Below are 22,174 nucleotides of genomic sequence, written 5' to 3'. Positions count from 1 at the left end.
TATTTTTGCAGTGAGCAAGGTCATGCCTTCTGCTGTCATTTTACACTTCTTGAAACCCTCCTGCACTACATTATTTATGATTTCATGCTTTGTAAAACACTCTCTATACAACAATGCATGCCATAAAAACACTTGGTCCTCTGCACAGCTTCAGCATTTTGACGAAGGAAGCATTGAAAAAGCAGGCATGGTTTCATAAACACACTATAAAATCCAGAAAAATTAAAATTCTGTTTCCAAAGTCAGCGCAGCTAGCAAAGTGAGGTCCTGACTCCAAGTCAGGAAAACCTGGATTAAGTCCTACCTGTGCGATGCAAGGAATGTCACTTATTCTTTCAGTGCCCCCAAACAGGTCTTGGAAACAATAAATTTCTGAGGAGGTGCTGTCTGCATTGATTTCCTAACTAGAGGTTTCCTATGCCAATGAAATAAAGTTTTGGTTCAAACTAAGTTATATGTTAAAAGGCAACAAAGTCTTTCAATACTTATTGTGTTGTGAAGAATCTGAATTACAGTAATGATCTCTAGCTTTAATAGTCATGAATGACATGTCTTTCATTCCTATATTTTCTGTAGAAATTAAAATATTCTCACTTGTTCTGAAAGTGAAGTCTCATTCTTCAAGACACTTTGTAAGCAAAAGCTCCCAGTTTGTTCTGGTCCTGAAAGAACAGCCATCAGTAGAATAACAGATGGTACAATAATGACTTTCAGGAGTCATTCACAAGGAAATAATATTTTTATTAATGAGAACCTACAAAATAGCATCTAATTTTACTTTACCTGCTTGGCCACATCCCAGTCATGAAATTGTAAAAAAGTGTATAAATGTATTGAACCTATTTATGGATATACATGCAATTTGCAGATTCTTTTACTTTTTTTCCCTCTCTCTCCTGTTCCTTTACATTGAACTGACCTCACATCTCCTATAACAAGTAAATGGGAAAAAGTACAGAGAAAGGATATGAAGACCAAACCAATACACATGAACAGAAAAATCTATTAAACTGAAAACTAAATGAAGCCATGATCTAAGTGAAGTATTGAAGTCTTTCTGGTTCTCAAGTGCAGAAAATAAAATAAAACTTTCCAGATGTTGCCTAAAGACCAGTTGCACAGGGAAGAAGACAAATGTATAATACAATAGAAGCAATTATAGAGCTCAGAAATCTCTTCTATAATGAATAACCAATCAAGATCTCAGAATACACCAAACCTTGTTAAAAAAAAAATGACCTTCACATCACCCCCAATGCATTACTGCTTGATACAACCAAAGATCCAAAGGGAATCCATACACTTACCTGATCACATCCTGCTTTGACCAACTCCTGTAACATCTGCCGATTTACATCGACTGTGCTTGATTCATTGGCGAAGGGTAGCAAAGAATATCTGATCTCCCTCAAAGCTTTTTGATAAGGTCCAAACTTTGGAGTAGGTTTCATCTGCTGCTGCCTGGCAGCATCTTTAACTACCATGATTTTGGTGTCCAAGGAGGTGTCACTGCCTGGTCCAACATGTAGTCCTTGACCAGAGGACTTGGAAGGCTGTTTTAACCCTTCACGAATCTCTTGCAATCTCTGTCTGCTGTTTCCAGAATAAGTAGTAGCAGGAAAAGTCTTTGGCCTCATTGTTAGTCCAGTTTCCTTTTTTAACATAAATAACAATCTTCTCAAAGTATTTTATTCTAAAAACAAAACAAAAAACTCAACCTATTGTCAACAGAATTAGTTCATTGTAAACATACTTTCAAAAAATTTCCTTTTTAATTTTTCTTATCTTCAATCTTCAAAGTTCCTATAGAGAACCTAAAAATTTGTAGAGTCATTTTGCAGATCTATATCTGAAAAAGATAATGAAAAAAAATGTTACTTGCTTAAAAAAAACATAATCTTATTGCTTTCTGTCAGGGGAAGGGGGGAGGGAGAAAATCTGTAAAACTCAAAACCTCACAAAAAAAATGATTGATGGAGACTATCATTGCAGGTAGTTGGAAAAACAAGGAAATAAAGTATTTAAATTTTTAAAATATCTTACACTGACTTCTTTGGAAAAGATTCTATTTCATAAAACTGAAGTTATTAAAATTCAGTGTGATGGGTATTAACATATATCATTAAAATTCACAAACTACATATATCATCTCATTTGATCCCCACAATTACCCACTATGGTGGGAGCTGTTAATATGCCCATTTTACAAATGAAGAAAATGAAGCTGGATCAATCAGTCAATATTTATTAAGTGTTTGTGTGCCAGGCATTGTGTTAATTGTTTGGGATACAAAGAAAGACAAAAAGCGATCCCTGTCCTCTAGGAGCTAACCATCTAAAGGGGGAACAACATACAAAAGAAAGCAAAAAAACCAAAACAGAACCCAAAAACCTCAGGAGAAATGATGATTAAGTCCAGGAGAGTAGATGGTAGACAGGTAGAACCTATGCTCCTTTCTTAAATGGAGCTTCTGGGAGGAGAGGTCTCCTCTTTCCAAAGGCAGAAGTACTGAGTTAAGTACTTTACCTAGGATGACACTGTTAGTAAGCTCTCCGAGGCAGTATTCTAATTAATTCAGGTCTTCTTGACTCAAAGTCAGGTTTTTCTAACCACTCAGTAGACCATTAAATAGATTATGCAATGGGATACAGTCAATTTTTGGTTAATTTATTCTTAATATATTTGTCAAAGACAGAAAAAATACCATTGTAATGCTTAATATTTCAAATGTGTTTCACAGTGTAGAATTGTTACTGTGGTCAAAAATGTCATCACTTTATCAGGGATAAAATTCTCTGAATTAAACTGGTCCTCAGACAGATATTTATTTAAGCTACCCCAAAAATCTTAGCCCAGTCTTAAAACTATTAAAGCTCAAGCTTTCATAAACCATGCTAAGATTTTTAGAACACTGTATCCATTGTCCCCTCTTTAGGATCTATCAAAACCTGTGATCCAATGACATTTCATTATAATTTCATTTAGAGTTTATTGGGTTGATTTGGAGGGTTTGTTTATTTTTCTTTTCTTGCCATTAAATCCTGTTCAGAATCTATTTACTCCACTTTCCCTTCTTTCCTCTCAACCCTGCAAACTCGGTCCTTAATTATTCTATGAAATGACTTTAAATACTTTGGTTCTCCCTAGAAAAACACCAATTATAACCTTTTCCCAAAGATTTTTAAATTTTAAGAGACTCATGGAATCTTAGACCATTAGAGCTAGATAGGGTTATGGAGATCCTTTATCTAATTTTTTTTAAACATAAGAGGAAGTTACAAATAAGAGAAGTTACAATTTGCTCATTAACAGCTGCTAGGAAATGAATCCTGGAGTTTTAATTGAAAATACCTTTTATTACATAAATGGACAATTATACTCCAAAGAGAAATACTGAAACAACTATCATCATGATATTTATAAAAATAGGAACAAGTAACTTTTTTTTCCATTTAGAAGAATGCAAAGACTAGCTAATCACTTTAACTTTGAAATAAAGGAAATGGTGGACCATGTGAGCAATAAAACAATGGACCAAGTCATCTCTATTCCCTATAACCTCTCAAATCTCTCCAAAAAATAAGTTACATGCCAAAAATAAAATGAAAGAAATAATTCAGAACCAGATATTAGTATGTTTTTTACAAAAAAAAACCTAGGATCCCAGGGGCAGCTAGGTGGCACAGTGGATAGAGCACCAGCCCTGGAGTCAGGAGTACCTGAGTTCAAATCCAGCCTCAGACACTTAATAATTACCTAGCTGTGTGGCCTTGGGTAAGCCACTTAACCCCATTTGCCTTGCAAAGAAAAAAAACTAGGATCCCAACTCTCCTTATTGTTCAGCTCATAAAATAATTTATTGAGGCATTTTGATGTACTACAAAGAATAATGAACTTAAGACAAAAAAAAGGACCTAGGTTCATCTCCCAGAACTTCCACTAATTAGTTAAGTGACCTTGGATGGGAGCTTAACCTGAGCCTCAATTTTCTCTTCTGTAAGATCTGTCTTTCTTGCTTCACAAAATCTTTCTGAAGATCAAATGAATATATATGTGAAATATACCAAAATCTATACTAAATAAGTGTCTATTATTCTTATTATTTTAAAAAATAAAAATATTGGTTAACTGAAAAGCCATTTTCTCTCAATTGTCTGTGCTTTTAATTTAAAGGGTTTTTGTTATTGTTCCAAAATGAACTTTTACTTCTTTGCAGTTGTCTAATAGTTGTATTTTATGACCCTTTTTTTCCCTGAAAGCAGAGACCTAGAATCAGTTTTTAAAATTCTTATTGTCTTCAACTTAATTAATAGAACTTGTTGTTCTTATAGTAATAAAATAACCAGATTAAAATCTGGTTACCTTTAATCTCTCTTTCCTTTAAAGGAAAGGGTATATAGAGAGTGGAAAGAGTATTTTATTCTGGGAGCTAGAGAGCCTGGGTTGGAATCCTGGGTCTGCCTCTCACTTACCCCGTGATCCAGGGTACATCATTCCAGGTCCCAGAGAGAAGTAGGTCAAATAAAATGGTTGAATAAGGACAAGGTCCTTTTCAGATAGCTGGGTGGAACAGTGGATAGAGTGTGGACCCTTAAATCAGGATTATTCATCTTCAGGAGTTCAAATCTGATCTCAGTTGCTTGCTAGCTAGGTGGCCTTGAGCAAGTCACTTAACCTTGTTTGGTTCAATTTCCACATCTCTAAAATGAGCTGGAGAAGGAAATGGAAAACTTCTCCAGTATCTTTGCTAAGAAAACCTCAAAAATGGGGTCATGAGAAGGCAAAGAAGACTGAATAACAACAAGGTTTTTGCTGTGAACTATGGCACATCTTGATCTCTGAAGAAGCAAAATTACAAATTACTCAGTGGACAAGAGAAAGGAGAATAATAAGTTTAAGTTGGATGCATATTACTAATGGTGGTTTGCTCCTACTAAGTAGTAGATTAAGACATGTTCATGGATGTATATGACAGAAAAAAAGAATTGATCCAATGATCTACTGCAAAGAAGAGACAACAGGACAGCCAAGCATGTTACCTAGTTTAGTTAGAGATAGGTGAAAGCACAAGAAGGGGCCACTACATTTTGGGTGGATGATCACTCTAGGAAGACAGAGACAAGAATTTCAGAATATTATTGTAGAGGTTGTAGCATGCATCAGTGCCTCAATATTATACTGATGAAATAATAGATTCCCACAAAGTGTCAAATATCAAGTCTGAAAACTTGGGTTTAAAAACTTAATAGAAATAGAGCCCAGTGATATCACTTTGATAGAGTTTAGAAAACTGAAATTTCATGGTAAAATATGAGTAGAGAGTCACTACACTACCATAAGTTCCAAATGGATCAAGAATCTAAATTTTTAAAAATTCTAATTCATTTCAAAGAGCACTCAGCATAATATGTGCCTATTATACAAGTTATCTATAACCTATCTCAACTTAGTATGCTCACAAAAAAGGGGGGGGGGCTTTGAACTAGATAGCCTCCAGGTATGGTCTCTCTCTTTTTAAAAAAAATTTATTTGTTTTTGAATTTTACAATTTCCCCCCAATCTTGCTTCCCTCCTCCCACTCCCCACAGAAGACAGTCTGATAGTCTTTACATTATTTCCATGCTATACATTAATTCAAATTGAATGTGCTGAGAGAGAAATCATAATCTAAAGGAAAAAATAAAGTGTAAGAGATAGCAAAATTACGTAAGATTATGTTTTTTTTTAAATAAGAGGTAATAGTCTTTGGTCTTTATTCAAACTCCACAATTCTTTCTCTGGATACAGAGATACCCCAAATTGTCCCTGATTGATGTACTGGTGAAATGAGCAAGTCCATTAAGACTGATCATCAATCCCATGTTGCTGTTATGGTATACAATGTTCTTCTGGTTCTGCTCATCTTGCTCAGCATCAGTTCATGTAAATTCTTCTAGGCTTCTCTGAATTCCCATCTCTCCTGGTTTCTAATAGAACAATAGTGTTCCATAACATACATTATACCACAATTTGTTCAGTCATTCCACAATCAATGGACATTCATTCAGTTTCCAATTCTTTGCCACCACAAACAGAGCTCCTACGAATATTTTTGTACAAGTCATATTTTTAACCTTTTTCATGATCTCTTCAGGATATAGACCCAGTAGTGGTATTGCTGGATTAAAGAGTATGCACATTTTTGTTGCCTTTTGGGTGTAGTTCCAAATTTCTTTCCAGAATGGCTAAAGGAGTTCACAGCTCCACCAACAATGTATTAGTTCTAAAGCAATTATTTCTAAAATAATGAATAGATTTGGGAAGATATTCCCAGTAAATGGATCAGCTATACTGGTCTATAAAGAAATTATAAGAGGAATAAATATTTCCTAAGGAAAATGAGCAATTTCTGAAGTAGTAAAGACCACATAAATAATAAAGTAGTAGTAAAGACCACATAAGTAATAACCACATAAAAGAGTATCAAACTCCCTAAAGATAAGAGAACAAGTCAAAAAAACCAAAAAACCTTAAGATAGCATGGCAAAATAACAAAAAAATACAAAATTTCATGTTTATAGAACTGTGAAGATGGGGCTGTAGAGTGACAAACATTTTTAAGTTCAATACAGAAATATGTCACAAAATGATCATAACATTTAACTTAGTAATTCTAAGGACTTTATTCCAAAGTTATCATGGAAAAGGAAAAAATATTCAGAGCTACACTATTTGTAGTAATAAAAGAAAAAAACTTTATATTTCATGACTTAAGAATAGCTAAATAAAATTTGTAGGTATTATATTACAGCCCCATAAAGCACTAACTTTTAAGAATTCAAAGAAATAAGTAAAGATACAAAGTGATACACACAGTAAATCAGCAAAATCAGAATGATATATATATGTCAACTACAACCATATTTTAAAAAGTCAGAGACAATGAGCAAATAAACTATCATGTTTTTTGATATCTGACTGTGAAATTGTCTATTTTATTTGAAATGTACGGTAAGTTTCATTCCTTATTCCTGCTGGTTATGATTATATAAGTGTAATAAATAAATTGACTAATTTCAGGATGGAGGAGCTATAGCTATGGGATGGGAAAGATTAATTAGAAAAGCCCTCAATTTGAGGATGAAAGTTCTTGGTTCAAATCCAGATACTACTACATTCCCTGAATAAACTTGGAAAAAGTCATTTAACCTCATGAGGGGCTCAGTTTCTTCTCTTTGTAATATGAACAAAATGAACTAAATGACATCCCAGGTCTCATGATCTGGTACACAGAACAGCAGACTGCCAGATCAATGTGAGTTACATCACTGCGATCTTGAGCAGCATTAATAGCAACTGTATCCATGAGGAAGGCTAAAATCCTCTCTACACTTTGCACAAATGTAGACCAAACACAGAATCCACTTGAGGCACCAGTATGTAAAAGGGACACTGATGAGTTGACCACTGATGAGGATGATAGTGAGAATCCAAATGAGGACATACAAGGATCATTTTTTAGTTTTGGTTTTTATTGCTGTGGTATTTTAGTGGAGGGAGACCTTTGACTTGAAGTAGAGTAAGGAAACTTGGGAAGAAGGTACATATTAGAAGTTTTCAAAGACTTAGAGGAGAATTGGACTCATGATTTGCCCAAGTGCAAAATTAAGAGAAATGGGTAAGATTTACAGAAAGGCAGGTTTAGGATTTGAAACAAGTAAAAACTTTCCAAATGTCCCAAGGGGGAATGACCTATCTATGGGATTAGATGATAAATTCTCCATTATTTGAGGCTTTCAAAAGGAGGCTGTATGAATACATGCTAGGGATGTTGTTAAAAAAAGAAGTCTCACTCTGGTAAGGGAAGAGATACCTACTTCTAAGGTCTCCTATCTCCTGGAATTCTGTAAAATGAAAAGGCAGCTAGCTACCTGTCTACTTTCCCATCTCCCTCTGCTGGTCTGAGAGTTTTAACAACCTTTCCTAGAATGGAAGATCAACTTTAACAGGTGAATGAATCTCTCAGTATATACATTAGCCACAAGTTCACTCAGTGGATTCACAGACTTAAAAGTACAAAATTTTTACAGATCAAGTCCTCATTTTACAGATGGGGAAACTGAGGTCCAAAGAAGTTAAATAGTCCCAGAACTGGCAAGTGTTAAGAGGTGGGATTTGAATACAGGTCTTCCCAATTTCAAATCTAGTGCTCTATTAATTTGTGCTTCCTCTCTTGTACCAAGTAAACTTTAGATGTAATGGGAAGTTATTTTGAGTTTTCTGGTCTACCTAGCATTTCCTAAAAATGTCAAAGAAATCTGAAGCTGTAAAAGTTTATGCTTTAAACCACTGTTATAGCTGGTATTTTTGCTTCTTTTCAGAGTACATTAATTTATTGATTGTAATCTTCTTTCTTTTTTAATCACATGGAAACAGGATGAAAGGGAATCAAGGTTCCTGGGATCTAAACTGATTCAGAAGCTTGAAAGATAACTTAGGACTAACCTTTTAATTAAGCTTAATAGTTCTAAAGGAAAGCTAATAAAATCTGCCTTTGAGTCAAATTAATCTGAAGTCCCCAAAGAAGGGGCAAATTCAGAAAGTATCTGAGACAAGAAAGTACCTACACTAGGGTAAAGAAGACCTAGTTTCAATTCTACCACTTATTGTCCATAAAACTTTGGACAAGTCATTTAATCTCTCTTCAGTTTTGTTTATAAATTGGGGAAAATAATACCTATCTTGTCATCCTTCATAGGACAGTTTGTGATATACAAATGAGATAAAATATAAAAACACTTTAAAAATTTTAAATCAATATAAAAATAGAAGATATTACTCTTAACTTCCTGGGTTTTCTCAAGTCCCAGGTAAAATCCTATCTTCCACAGGAAGCCTTTTCCAAGGTGGCTTCTTTCTGTTGATTATTCTCCTATTGGCCTCTCTTATTTGTTTGCAAGTTGTCTCCACTAATAGATTGTGAAATCTTCAGAAAGCAGGGGATGTCTGTCTTATGCCTTTTTTTTTGTATCTCCAGGACTTAACACCAACTAACTGACTGAGATAGGAATTGGTCCAACTATTCTGGAATGTAACATGGAATTAATTGGGCAAAGAAAGTAATTAAAATGCCCTCTCCCTTTGACCCAGAGATCCCACAGTAAAAGAATGAAAGAAAAATCTTCTATTACACAAAAATACTCATAGCCACATTTTTATGCATGTAAGTGGTTACAAAGAACTGAAAACAAAGAGAGGTCCATCCATTAGAGAATAGCTAAACAAATTTGGATACATTAAAGTAATCGACCATTAACAAATTGCTCCACTGAAGATTTCAGAAAAGTATAGAAAGACTTGTACGAACTTAAGCAGACTGAAGTAAGCACAACCAGAAAACCATATACAATGACTTCATCAATTAACCTTTATTAAGTACCTACAATGAAGCAGGTTCTGTTAAGTATTGGGATACAAAAAAGAGACAAAAAGACCTTACTTCAAGGAGTTTACAACCTAATCAAGGAGAAAGGATACAAATATACACAAACTACACTATATAAAGGATTAGGGCAAAAACAAACTCAAACACTTGAATATAGCAATTATAATAACTAGCTTGTCAGTGAAAATGAGAATGTTATGGATCAAATATTATAGTAAAAAGAAAGGACAAGTAAGAGGAATACAAAGAAGCAAGGAAAGTTTTCCATTAACTGATACAGAAGGAAGTAAGCAGAGTCATGAAAATGATAAATACAATCTAAAACAAGTAAGTGAACGTTACAAAATTGTAAAGAATAAATCCTGACCCAAAGAAGAGATAAAAGAAAATGTTATTGTTGTTGAATCATTTTCTAGTTGTATTCAATTCTTTATGACCCCATTTGGGGTTTTCTTGGCAAAGATAGTGAAATGGTTTACCATTTCATTCTTTTTTTTTTAAGGTTTTTGCAAGACAAATGGAGTTAAGTGGCTTGCCCAAGGCCACACAGCTAGGTAATTATTAAGTATCTGAGACTGGATTTGAACCCAGGTACTCCTGACTCCAGGGCCAGTGCTTTATCCACTGCTCCACCTAGCCGCCCTACCATTTCATTCTCCAGGTCACTTTTAGAGATGAAGAAATTGGGGCAAACAGGATTAAGGGATTTACTCAGGGTCATACCACACTGTGCCACCTAGTTACCCTATGCGAAGATAACGCCATCCTATTCATCTACAGTGGTGAGAGGTTTACAAGTTGTAGTACATTGTTGCTATTTTCAGACTTTTTCAATGTACTGAATGCTTTTTTGTTATTTTCCCATTTTTCTTTTTTTTCTTTGGTTTTTGCAAGGCAGCAGGGTTAAGTGACTTGCCCAAGGAAACATAGCTAGGTAATTATTAAGTGTCTGAGGCTGGGTTTGAACCCAGGGAGTCCTGACTCCAGGGCCAATGCTCTATCTACCTAGCTGCCCCCATTTTTTTTCTTAAAAGTATTACTTGTAACATGGAATTGCTTCCTGGTGGAGAGGGAATATTTTGGTAATGTTAAAAAAAATCATAAAAATGGGAGTTTTAAAAAAGAAATAAAGATGATTTAAAAACAAAATATGTAAAAAATAAAATTAAAAAGCCAAAGTAATAATAAAATTCTTGATAATTAAAATTGTTCTAAATGAAAGGTATTCTATCTTTGCACATGTGCATGCTGAATCCTCCAGGAGGATGTACGCTCCTCCAGGGTAGACATATTTGCATCTGCTCAGAACATACTAGACAATTAATTAATGTTTATTGATTAATCAATTAAGAAACTAGATAAGTTAGAATGAAAAAATCCAATCAAGTTTACATATAAAACAAGGGTTAATTTAATCCATGACTAACAAGGATAAATTAATGACAAATTGAAATGGTACCAAATTACATAAGTAGCTTTCTATAGATTATCCTCTTTAATTCAGAGTATGAATTCTTTTAAAATGTGATTCTTTTTGTTTTATTTCTTTTTTTTTCTTTGCTCTAAACATAGAAATAGGAACAAAAAATTCAGGAAGAAAAATATGCTCAGAGAAACTTAGAAATAAAAGGCTGACAAAACTAGCCTTTGGCATAACCCTTACTGTCCAACCATAGGGTTGTAACAAAAATACCCACTGTTTAAAACATCCAAACTGTGGGGTTCATCCTTTTTTTTTTTTAAGGAAAATATGCTTTGTTAAAACTTGAAGCTATAAACTAATCAACACAATGAGGGCAGTAATACCACCTGGTTATAAAAAAAATCTCATATAGAATTATAGACAAAAGCAATCAGTCACATTCAAGCACTTAATTTTGTTAGTATACTTGTATCTTTACAAAGAATTATAAAAAAATTAGAAAAGAAACAATGATAAAACACTAATAATGGCAAGGCAAAATACTCAATTCTAAAACCTATGGCTAAATCATGAAGATATAAACCTATAATATTAAAAATACAGATCTCAAAGCTCATCTTCACCACTCAGCACATGGAAATTCTATCAAGTTGGATTATTTCACAATAAAGTGTCCCCCAAAGATAACCTGGAGTTTTGTGGCAGTATCTTCAAATATAAAATAAAAATTCCATTTATGAAAATTAACCAGTGCAGGTAGGAGTCAGACAACAACATGCGTTGATGTCTATTTTTATACATGGACCAAGTGCTGAGTGAATATGCCCTAAACAGATTTCAAAACAGACTTCTTGGCTTTCTGTTAAAATCCTTCTTAACTTGGTGGGTAAAGGAATGAAGTGCCACACACTGTTTTAGCTCACCTACCTCCTTTCATCACAATCTTGTAGGAAATGTAATATTAGAACTAAAAAACACCACAGGTACTTTTCTTTAAAAAAAAGAAAAAGAAAAACCTGGACATATTTAAAAACAGCTAAGTGAAAAACAACTGTTTCTTTAAAATAGTAAGTTGTACTCATGCCTGCCTTGGAAAGGACACAAATTTTTTTTGGTTTCATAAAGAAAAGAGAATATTTTCTCAGATACAAACTTTGTGTGCTAACCTCTTGGCTTGGAAACAACTCATTTAATGTCCAAATTACAAACTCTTGAAAGGATTTACAATAGGAATGTAATAAATCAGACTAAGATTAGGGATTAAAACAAGGCATTCTAATACCCTTTATCATCATAATAAATGAGGTTAAGGATGAGAAAATTTTTCCAAAAGGAATTTTGAGAACATTACCCTTTCCAAAGCATTAGGGGTAGGTTATTTTTTTTTAAAAGTCACTACACTTAGGGCTACTAGGTGGTGCAGTGGATACAGCACTGGCCCTGGAGTCAGGAGGATCTGAGTTCAAATGTGACCTCGGATAATCTCCCAGCTATGTGACCCTTGGGCAAGTCTCTTAACCTCATTGCCTTGCAAAAACAAAAATAAAAAAAAAACGTCACTACTAGACTATCAAGGAAAGAACATAATCAAACCACCGGCCAAATATGTGGAATAATATTAAATTTATACATTTCTCTGAATGCCATTACCAACTTGGACTTAAATGTGTAAGAGACCATAGGTTATAAAGTATGATGCTGCTCACTAGAAATGAAAATCATTTTTCCACTTTTGAACCCAGACATAAATAAATTGCAAACCTTTTACCTAAGAATATAAACTTTTGTTCTTGGACCCAAGAACTTGATACATCTACATACTATTTTAATTTCTAGTATTTACCTCTAACTTGAATATCATACCCCCAATCTTTGATCTGATGGATCAGCTTTTAAAGAATTTTTTCTTAAATATTCCCAGCAACCAAAATGCCCAATGCATCAAATAGAGAAGCATTTCTTAAATATCTACTTACTACTAATAATAATGTTTGTCCTTCATTCTCACAGAAGACCATGACATCAAAGGTGATGCAATGATGAGCAAGTGAATTGGGCTTTGGTGAGGGGGTGCTATGCTAAACCTTCATGGTTACTTTCTCCTCCAGAGTCACCTGGGTCCAGAGGCCAGATATGAATCAGGATGACTGGAGATGGCCTTGGATGCAAGGCAGTGAGGATTAAGTGACTTGTCCAAAGTCACACAACTAGTAAATATCTGAGGCTGGTTTCTAACTCCAGTCCTAGGTGGCTGAAAGGCAATTGGGGAAACAAATAAAAAAAAATCAACTAGTTATGTGACCTTGGGCAAGTAGGCTGTTGCAAGAATACAAAACTTTCCAAGAAAGACTAAGATATAGGAAAGAAAGGTGAAGAGGCAGGGATGATGAGATAAATTCTTTCACTAAAAAGAGGGGCCTGTTAGGAAGTAAAATTCATAAAGTAGGATGCAGCCACTCAATAGAGGAACTTGTAATCAGTCAAGAGAATGCCTTTTAAAACAGATTTTTTCTCCATTCTATATCCTGCAAACTAAACAAGACAAAAAAAATTGCAGCCAGGGATGGAGAAACAGGAAAATTAATATACTGTTGGTCAACAAAAGCTCTATTAATTTGGGATCATACAGGAAAAGTTCCTCAATTATCCATTCCCTCCCAAAGAGAGAAACAAAGGATTAACATCAACCTAAATATTCTTAGCAACACTCTTTGTGGTAGTAAGCTCTGGAAACAAAGTAGGTATCCATTGACTGGGAAACAGTTGTATATACATATAAAAAAGGGACCATAAAGTCTTATAGAATAAGAAACGATGAATATAAGTAATTCAGAGAAACATGGAAAAATATATATGAACAGATACAGAGTAATATAAGAATTGAGGATCAGAACATGTCTCTCTAATAATGCAGAAAAGGTTCATTAAAACAAAACCAAACTCTGAGTAACTGAAAAACCAATAACTATCAGGAAAGGACAGATAATGAGAAGGCCCTGGTCTTCCTCATAATAGAGACATGGGACTGCTAAGATAAAATGCAGGATACACATTTTAGATATTTTTGATTAACTGTTCTTTATAACAAAGGAGGGTTCAATATGAAAGGGGCAAGAGAAGCAGTATTTCCAGAAAATACCATAATATAAAAATTACATTCATTGATGATACTTAAAAAACTATTTTTAAAAAAGAGCCAGAGAGCCAAAAATCAAATAGAGGTGTGATTCTATTATTTTGCTATGTAACTCCTGAACTTTCATTTCATCAAAATGTCTGATATTCAGTCAATGATTTTGATTCTCAAATTTATTTAATATTAGGGCCATCATTACATTCTCTAACTAGCCTTTAAGTATCAGTTAAGTGATTTGCATACCTGATGATTATGTACTGTGAGAGTCAATAAAATAACTGCACTTGCTAAACAACCTGGAAAATAATATTTTCATGTCTTCCCATAAATATTAGATTTGACATGCTATGTCATATGTACCAATTATTGGCAAATAAAAGATTATAAATTAGTTCATTCTAAAAAGCAATTGCCACACTAGAAATGTCCTGTGCTGGTTAATTTTGAGTGCTACTGATAGGGAGCACATAGTACATTTTTATACTTCAAATGTCCAATGCTCAGTTCCTACTTGAACCCTTTCCAATTGTATAAGAACTTCCAGTTTACCCTGATAGCAGAGTCTTAAAGTGAAAAGCAGTACAGTACAGTGGTACAAAAGACAGCTAGGTAGCAAAGAGTGGATAGAGTGCCCAACCAGGAGTCAGGATACCTGAGATGAAAGCTGGCCTACTAGCTGTGCAACCTGGGCAAATCATTTCATCCTGTGTACCTCAGTTTTCTCATCTGTAAAATGAGTTAGAGAAGGAAATGGCAAACTACTCCAGTATTTTTTTCCAAGAAAACCCTAAATGGTGTCACAAAGAGTCAGACACCACTTAACAATACAGTGGAACCAAGCACTGACTGAAAGTGGAAGACTAGGTTAAACCTAGGCTTTGCTTCTTATAGGAAGAAACTAGTTCACAGATATGGAACAGGAAGCGAATCCAGATGGCATCTAGTTCTACAAAAAAAATCATTTAACACATGAGGAAATAGAGGACCAGAGAGGTTAAGTAATTTAACCAATAATGAATAGATATTATATAGGAGGCATATAATATGAAATTAAAGGAGCTAAGATAAACTCTGACTTTGACACTTGTGTGACTTTGGACAAGTGACTTAATCTTCCTGGATATCAGTCCCTCATCTGTAAAAGGGGCTGGACTAGCTTATGAAAGAACTTAGATTCACTTCCATCATATAGAAAGGCATTAGAGGAACCTTGAAATGGAGAAGAATGTTAAAGAACAAAATTATAGCCTTCATTTAAAAATCTTAATCAACTTCTATTTTCAGTATTTGCTATTTTTTTTTGCATTATGTCCTTGTTTTAACAACACACACACACACACACACACACACACACACACACACACAAACACATAGAATAAGTTAAATAGTAACTCTGTCCTGTAAAGACATTTTATATCCCTAACAAAAGATCATTTTGGTTCACCTAGATAAATAACTGAGAGAGATGGGGCTGCAAAAAATAACAATTTCTCTATAAAAGCAATCCTATTGGCAAAGTGGAGATAAATCTCTTTGACAATTATCAAGTAAAGCTGGGAAAATATTGAAGAAATTTTACTGTAAAGTTTAACTTTTAAAACTGGCTTATAAAATGATATTAGCCTGTGGTATATTGGGGAAACAGTTCTGGAAGTTAGGAAGACAAAAGTTCAAGCTAGCCTCTGCCTCTTATATGCTATGTCAACCTGAGCATTTAATCTCTCAGTGCCTTAATTCTTTAGAACTAGAGTTTTGGAGAAGGTGCAGACTTACCCTCATAGAAGAAATTTCCTCATGTGAGAGTTTCCTGTATCAATGAATCTCTCCTTTTTTTAAAAGACAATCTCATCAGTACACCCCACAAAAAGGTCCCTAAACCACTTTTCAACTTACTGTGTATTATGTTGTTTTTTATTTTTGCCTTTTTTTTTAAGGTTTTTGCAAGGCAAATGGAGTTAAGTGGCTTGCTTGCCCAAGGCCACACAGCTAGGTAAGTGTCTGAGGCCGGATTTGAACTCAAGTACTCCTGACTCCAGAGTCTGTGTTCTATCCACTGAGCCACCTAGCTGCCCCCTTACTGTGTATTAAGTTGTAAATCTATCAGCATTTCTGGGATCTCAGATTTGTGGGATGATATAAGGAACTAGATAATGCTTAAAAAGATAAGACTGCTTTAAATAATAAGATATTTTACTCTATAAGCTTGGACCTCCCAACAATCCATAAAGACTTAGTTAAAAAAAAAGAAAAAAGAAAGAAATATGTACTGCTTTAATATCAGCTGAAAACCACTGCAAACTATATGAGAATGATTTAGACTATATAGTCTCTAAGGTCCCCTCTAATTCCAAGTTTCTAAGATCCTACTAATTAACCTGAATATTTCTACACCAATTATTATCCATGACACAAAATCATCTGAGTTTCTGACTTCGACTCATGATTAAATGCTCAGAGAATTAATTTCAAAGGAATATACACATATATTCATTACGCAGAATTCTCTATGTAACTGGAGCTAATTAGACCAAATCTTATGAGGTCAACTCAAACTGTCAAGTAAATTTAAAAGGTCCTTTTCCAACCACTTCACTACTGCTGAATTTGGAAGTTCTAATTTAGGGATACTTTCGAATTACAATAGGCATTGTGAAACAAACTAAAAAAGGTCGGAAGTGGTTCATTCCCTCGTAGCACTCCTAGAATGAATGGTTCACAAGCAGATGTTAAGGAACCCAACCTGTGGCTGACTATATTTATCCTAAAATAAAGGCCAATATCTTGTAGGTACAACCTTTCTGATAATAAACAAACAGCTAACTACTTTCTTCCTAATCGCTTCACCTTATCCACCAATTTAAAACATTCCACAATTTGCAGATTATTAAAGATCCAAACGGAATTTAGAAATCGAATTCCTGATTCATTCTGGTTGCCTTAAAAGTATTCTCAAAGTTTGCTCTAAAAATAAATTCGTGGAAAAAAAAATGAACATCTTCTCTGGCTCAGTACTGGTCACAGAATCCAAGTCACTACGTATATATGTTACAAATGAACGTTCACCCCCCCCATAATATAAAAGCTGTTTTTTTGTTGTTGGATTTTTTTTTTACCAAGAACCTCTTAGTCATGCACTGTAACTCCCAAAAAGACACCTTGATGCCTCTTTACAAAGTATCCTGTCCTCGGAGCTTTTACTAGAGCCAGACTTCACTTCACGGCGGGGAAGGTATGGGTGGCATTCACCAGCTCAAGGTCACATGGTGAGTCGGGCTATTTCCTCCCGGGAGGTCACTCTCACCAGCGCACCATGCTGTCTCCATCCCAACAAGCCACACGGACGTGGTTTTTACTCGGACTCGCACCGCTCCAGGGCACAGAAAGCCTGGGAAGGCCGGGGCAGCCGCGGGTCATCTGGCCCCGCTGGCACAGCTTTTCCCCGGGGGAAGTGGCAGTCAGTCAGTCCCTTATTTCTGAAGGCAGGTAATGCGGATGCAGAGTGCAAAGCAGCCCCAAACAAAACACCAAGTCCAGGCGCCGCTCAGAGCGCCTCCCTCGCCGCGCCGGGGAGGTAAAGTCTGGGGTTGGCGGCGGCGCGTGGCGCTGGGAAGTTAAAGTCAAGTCCCAGAAAAGTCGGCTGAACTAGGAGGCGGGGGAGACGCGTTATGCAACCGCCGCGGCCAAGCCTTCCCGAAAGGGACGGAGCGAGGCGGGCGTGGAGGAGGGAGGAAGGGGCCCGGGGGGAGCAGGGGGAGCCCGGGGAGCGGCGGGCCGGAGCCCCGGGGGACGTCGCGGCCGAGCCCCGGGCGCGCGGGCAGGAGGGCGGCCCCGCCCCGCCCCCGCCCGGGGAGGCCCGGGGCTCCCGGGTCCCTGCCCTCCCCACACCCGCAGGAAGGCCGCTCCCGGGGCCCCGCCGACTGCTCCCGAACTTAGTTGGCGCCGCGGAGGGAGGAGCGGCGGGCGCCCGGGGCAGCTCCCCGAGGGGCGAAGCCAGCCCTCCGGGGCGGCCGGAGCGTCCTCGGCCCGGCCCGACGCCGCGGGGCCCGGGGGCGGCGGCCGAGGGGAGCCGGCCTGGCGGAGCGGACCCTCCCGGGGCGGGGGCTGGGTTGGGCCGCCCGGACAAACTTTCCACAAGTGCCCCCCCGACACACAGACACATACAGACACACACACACACACACACACACACACACACACATAGACACATACGAGCACAAGCAGACACACGCGCGCGCACACGCCCAGCAGGACCCCCGCGCCGGGCGCCGGCTCACCTCCGGAGACGGGCGGGGTCCAGGGGCGGCGGGCGCCGCGGAGCAGCGGAGCCTCGGGGGCCTGTCCGGGCGGCTCGGGCCGCGGCTGGCCCCGCGGGCAGGGGGCCCCGGGCGGCGGCGGCGGCCGCTCCATGTTCCCGGGCGCTCACGCCGCCGCTCCGACGCGCAGACCCAAGTGGGACATTCGCTACATTGTTGGCATTCCTCGGGCGTCACGTGACCCCGCCTCCCGCGTCACTCTCCGCCCGCATACCAGCCCGGGCGGGGCGCCTCTGCCCCGGGGCCGCCGCGGCCGCCCCCCCCCCCCCGCGCCGCGGCCCCGCACCGCGGCCCCGCACGCCGGCCTTGGTGGCGGTGATTTGTGCCCGGCCCCCGCCCCGCCGCCCGCAGGCCCCGCCGGCCGCTCCGAGGCTCCGCCCGGGCCGCCCGCCGCGGCGCCCCGGCCTGGGGGGAGCCGGCCCGGGGAGGCCCCCCGCCGACTCCTCCTGGACCCGGGACGGCCCGCGGCGGAGCGAAGCGCGGCCCGGGCTCACGGAGTTTGTTAGAGAGCCGCGGCCCGGGCGGGAAGCGGGCCCCGAGGGCGGCGCTGAGGCGGACTCTGCCCCGCGCTCCGTGCGGCGCCGCCGGACCCGAGGGCAGCGGCCGGCCAGAGGCCGGGAGGGAGGCAGGGCCCGGCCCGGCCCGGCCCGGCCCCGGCCCCGGCCCCTGCCTCGCGGCCCCCGAGCAGGCTGTCGAGCCTCCCCGCAGCGCGTCCCGCCTTGAGGCGGGCCGCGGAGCAGCAGCGGACGGGCCTGGGCCGGGGAGCTGCCCGACCCGGCTCTGCCGGATGACAATGGGGCTGCTCTGGGCTGTGGAGGCCGAAATCACCGCACGTTGAGCCGCGTGGCCTCGGGCGAGCCACCTACCCCACTGCCTTGCAAAAACGAAAAAGAAAAAATAGAATATTAACTTATTACCTCCATCTGTTAAAGAGGGACTGGATATCCCCATTGAGAACTAGGAGAAAGTTGAAGTGAACCGTCCATTAACAAGACACTTTGGAGTCATTTAAATTCCCTGGGGAATAATCATCAAATTGATCTTTGCTCCTCGGGATCGTTTCTACACTGTCCTTCATTTGCCTTCCTACTTTCAATTTTCAAATTCATACTCTTGATGCCGGCCTGTCAGGAAGCCTCCCTTAGGGGCGGTGGAGAGAACACTGACCTGGAAGTCAGGAGGACTGGAATCCGACCTCAGATACGGCTGTGTGACCTTAGGCAAGTCCCTTAAGCCGGATTGCTTCACATCCAGGACTATCTCCAGTTGTCTGGCCCCTGGATCTAGGTTGATTCTGGAGGAGAAAGCAAGGCTGTTTGTTTACTTAGCACTCAAATCTTTCTTTCTTTCTTTCTTTCTTTCTTTCTTTCTTTCTTTCTTTCTTTCTTTCTTTCTTTCTTTCTTTCTTTTCTTTCTTTCTTCCTTTCTTTATGTCTTTCTTTCTGTCTTTCATTCTTTTTCTTTGTCTGTCTTTAATTCTTTCTGTCTTTCTGTCTGTCTTTCTTTCTGTCTTTCTGTCTTTCTAGGTTTTTGCAAGGTAATGGGGTTCAGTGGCTTACCCAAGACCACACAGCTAGGTAATTATTAAGCGTCTGAGGTCACATTTGAACTCAGGTCTCCCGACTCCTGGGCCACCTAAACGCCCCATTAGCACTCAAATCTAATTCCTGTGCTTATCATGGCATCATCTCCCTGAGGTCATGGTCTTCCATAAGGAAGAAGGAACATCATCTAGTCATATTGACCCATGATTCTTTTATTTCTTTTTTCTTTTTTTTTTAGGTTTTTGCAAGGCAAATGGGGTTAAGTGGCTTGCCCAAGGGCCTGACTCCCAGGCCAGTGCTCTATCCACTGCACCACCTAGCCACCCTGATTCCTTTATTTCAGTTGTACTGATGCTTCAGTTAGAATATTATTATATTTGGATCTTTTTCACTTCTTAATTACTTAACTATCAATTAACAAATATTTATTAAGCACTTACTATGTTCCTAATGTGCTAAATATAGATAATAAAAGAGAATTAGGTGGAATAATGGATGGAGAGCTGCCTAGGCCTCAGAAAGAAGTCCATGTTGAATACCCAAATATAGAAGAAAGAGGGTCAGATTTCCCAGCTCCTGCTGATCTAGTAGTGACTCTTAATTTTATCAAATTGGTCAGGAGATCTGAGACTTCTGTTTGTTGAGAGAGAAAGAGCCAGTAGAAAGAGGAAGGGGAAGATCAGATAAATCACAAACTATACTTAGCACCAGTGGATATGGAGGTTAGAGAGAAGGAAAAACTGAAGATGACTGAGGTTTTACACCTCATTGACTGGGGAAATGATTGTTCTGTCGGCAATAATAAAAAAAAATTAGGCAGGAGTGTGGGGGGGGAATGTGTTCCATTTTAGACATTAATTTTGAGATGGGACAGCCAGGTATACGTGTCAGTTAGAGAGCTGAGACTAGGGTTCAGGAAGTAGATTTGATTTTTGTTTGGGGGCTTTCTGTATCTCTTTTGTGGGGGTACTGAGGGCCAGTAGGGTTAAGTGACTTGCCCAAGGTCACACTGCTAATTAAGTATCACCCATTTAAGGTCAAGCTTGATCCCAGGAGGTCCTACTGACCCCAGAGGCTGGCCCTTTTTCCACTGTGCCACCTAGCTGCCCCAAGCCATGTAGATTTGGTAATCTTTTTAGAGTTGAAAACTGAATAGGGAAGCAGATGAGAACACAAAGAGGATGAAGGGCATGAATGAGAAAAGAGAAGTGGAGAGGACCTAGGAAAGTTCTGGAAAATGTCTAAAGGTAGGACTTGTATATTAATGAATGAATTAGTAATATAATTTATAAGGAATGGTCAGACAGAAAAAAAGAATCTGGAGAGAGTCATGTGTAGGGAGGCACAAATATCTTTTCTTATTTTTAAAATTTAAATTCAAAATAAGAAAAAAATTATCATGTGTGCAGTAAAATATAAGGGAAGATATAATATAAAGCAAAAATTATCATTTAAAGAAAGCATATATAATAAAACCATATTATTTTCAAAATTGTCCATCTGTGCTTCCTTGGAGGTTTTGTCTATTCTCTGCTGTTTACCATTTATTTTATTTCCCCCCTCCCCTCCCTCAAGCTACACATAAATATGGATATATGCATATATAGACATATTCACATACTCATATACACAGATATATATACCCATATATACACCTTTTTATATATACAGATATACACCATTGTATACATACACATCGATGCATAAATACATATACACATATATATTCATAGATACCTATATATTTGGTTTATGTGAATCTCTCATTTCTATAACATTTTCTGAAGCAACAACCTTTCCTCATTCCTGTACTTTTATGCCCTATCTTGAATTCCAATTCCTTAAACTACTACCCTTCCAAGAATCTCCCTCCCTCACATACTCTTCTCTATATTTCCCTTTCCCAGTGATTTACACACCCTCCTCCATGTCCTCTTATCCAATCCCCTCACCTCTAACTCAATATCCTACATATCCCATCCTCTTATTTCTTTCTGAATTTAAAAGCTTTAAAACTTCTTTTTAATTTTTGAATATTATTTTAATTATACCCATATATGTGTATATATATACATATATTTATATATACTGTTCCCTCTTTAACCCATTCTCAATGAGAATAGGTTTCCAAAACTACCAGCTCTATGAATATCTTTTTAATATATAAATTCTTTCCTTGGGCAGTCACATTAAGCTCCTATATGTGCAAATGGGATTAAGCCCAAGGTCACACAGGATGACTGCTCTTTTAAAATTTACAATCCAGCAAGGGATACATACTTAAATGTGGACTAGTATACAAAAATGATGTTGCAGAATGGAATTGTTAAAAC

General features: G+C 38.4%; 1 protein-coding gene across 5 annotated transcripts in view; it reads right to left on the bottom strand.

Annotated features, from left to right (window-relative positions):
- Positions 1-19,412, bottom strand: part of LATS2 (large tumor suppressor kinase 2) — an 84,090-nt gene extending 64,678 nt beyond the window's left edge. Inside the window, exons 1-2 of one of the 5 annotated variants that reach the window (XM_074216229.1) lie at positions 19,215-19,412; positions 1,308-1,849 (exon numbers count right to left, since the gene is read on the bottom strand). In XM_074216229.1, the coding sequence (XP_074072330.1) occupies positions 1,308-1,664 (357 nt within the window). In that variant the 5' untranslated portion in view covers positions 1,665-1,849; positions 19,215-19,412. Of the gene's footprint in view, positions 1-1,307; positions 6,732-17,139; positions 17,595-18,258; positions 18,344-19,214 lie in introns of those variants that run through there. The other 4 variants (XM_074216228.1, XM_074216227.1, XM_074216230.1 and 1 more) reach the window with 4 other exon arrangements.
- Between the last annotated feature and the right edge of the window lie 2,762 nt (positions 19,413-22,174).

This window comes from Macrotis lagotis, chromosome 1, assembly GCF_037893015.1.
Source record: "Macrotis lagotis isolate mMagLag1 chromosome 1, bilby.v1.9.chrom.fasta, whole genome shotgun sequence".
In the NCBI taxonomy this organism is placed as follows: domain Eukaryota; kingdom Metazoa; phylum Chordata; class Mammalia; order Peramelemorphia; family Peramelidae; genus Macrotis; species Macrotis lagotis.
This window is presented reverse-complemented; position numbering and strand designations above follow the sequence as displayed.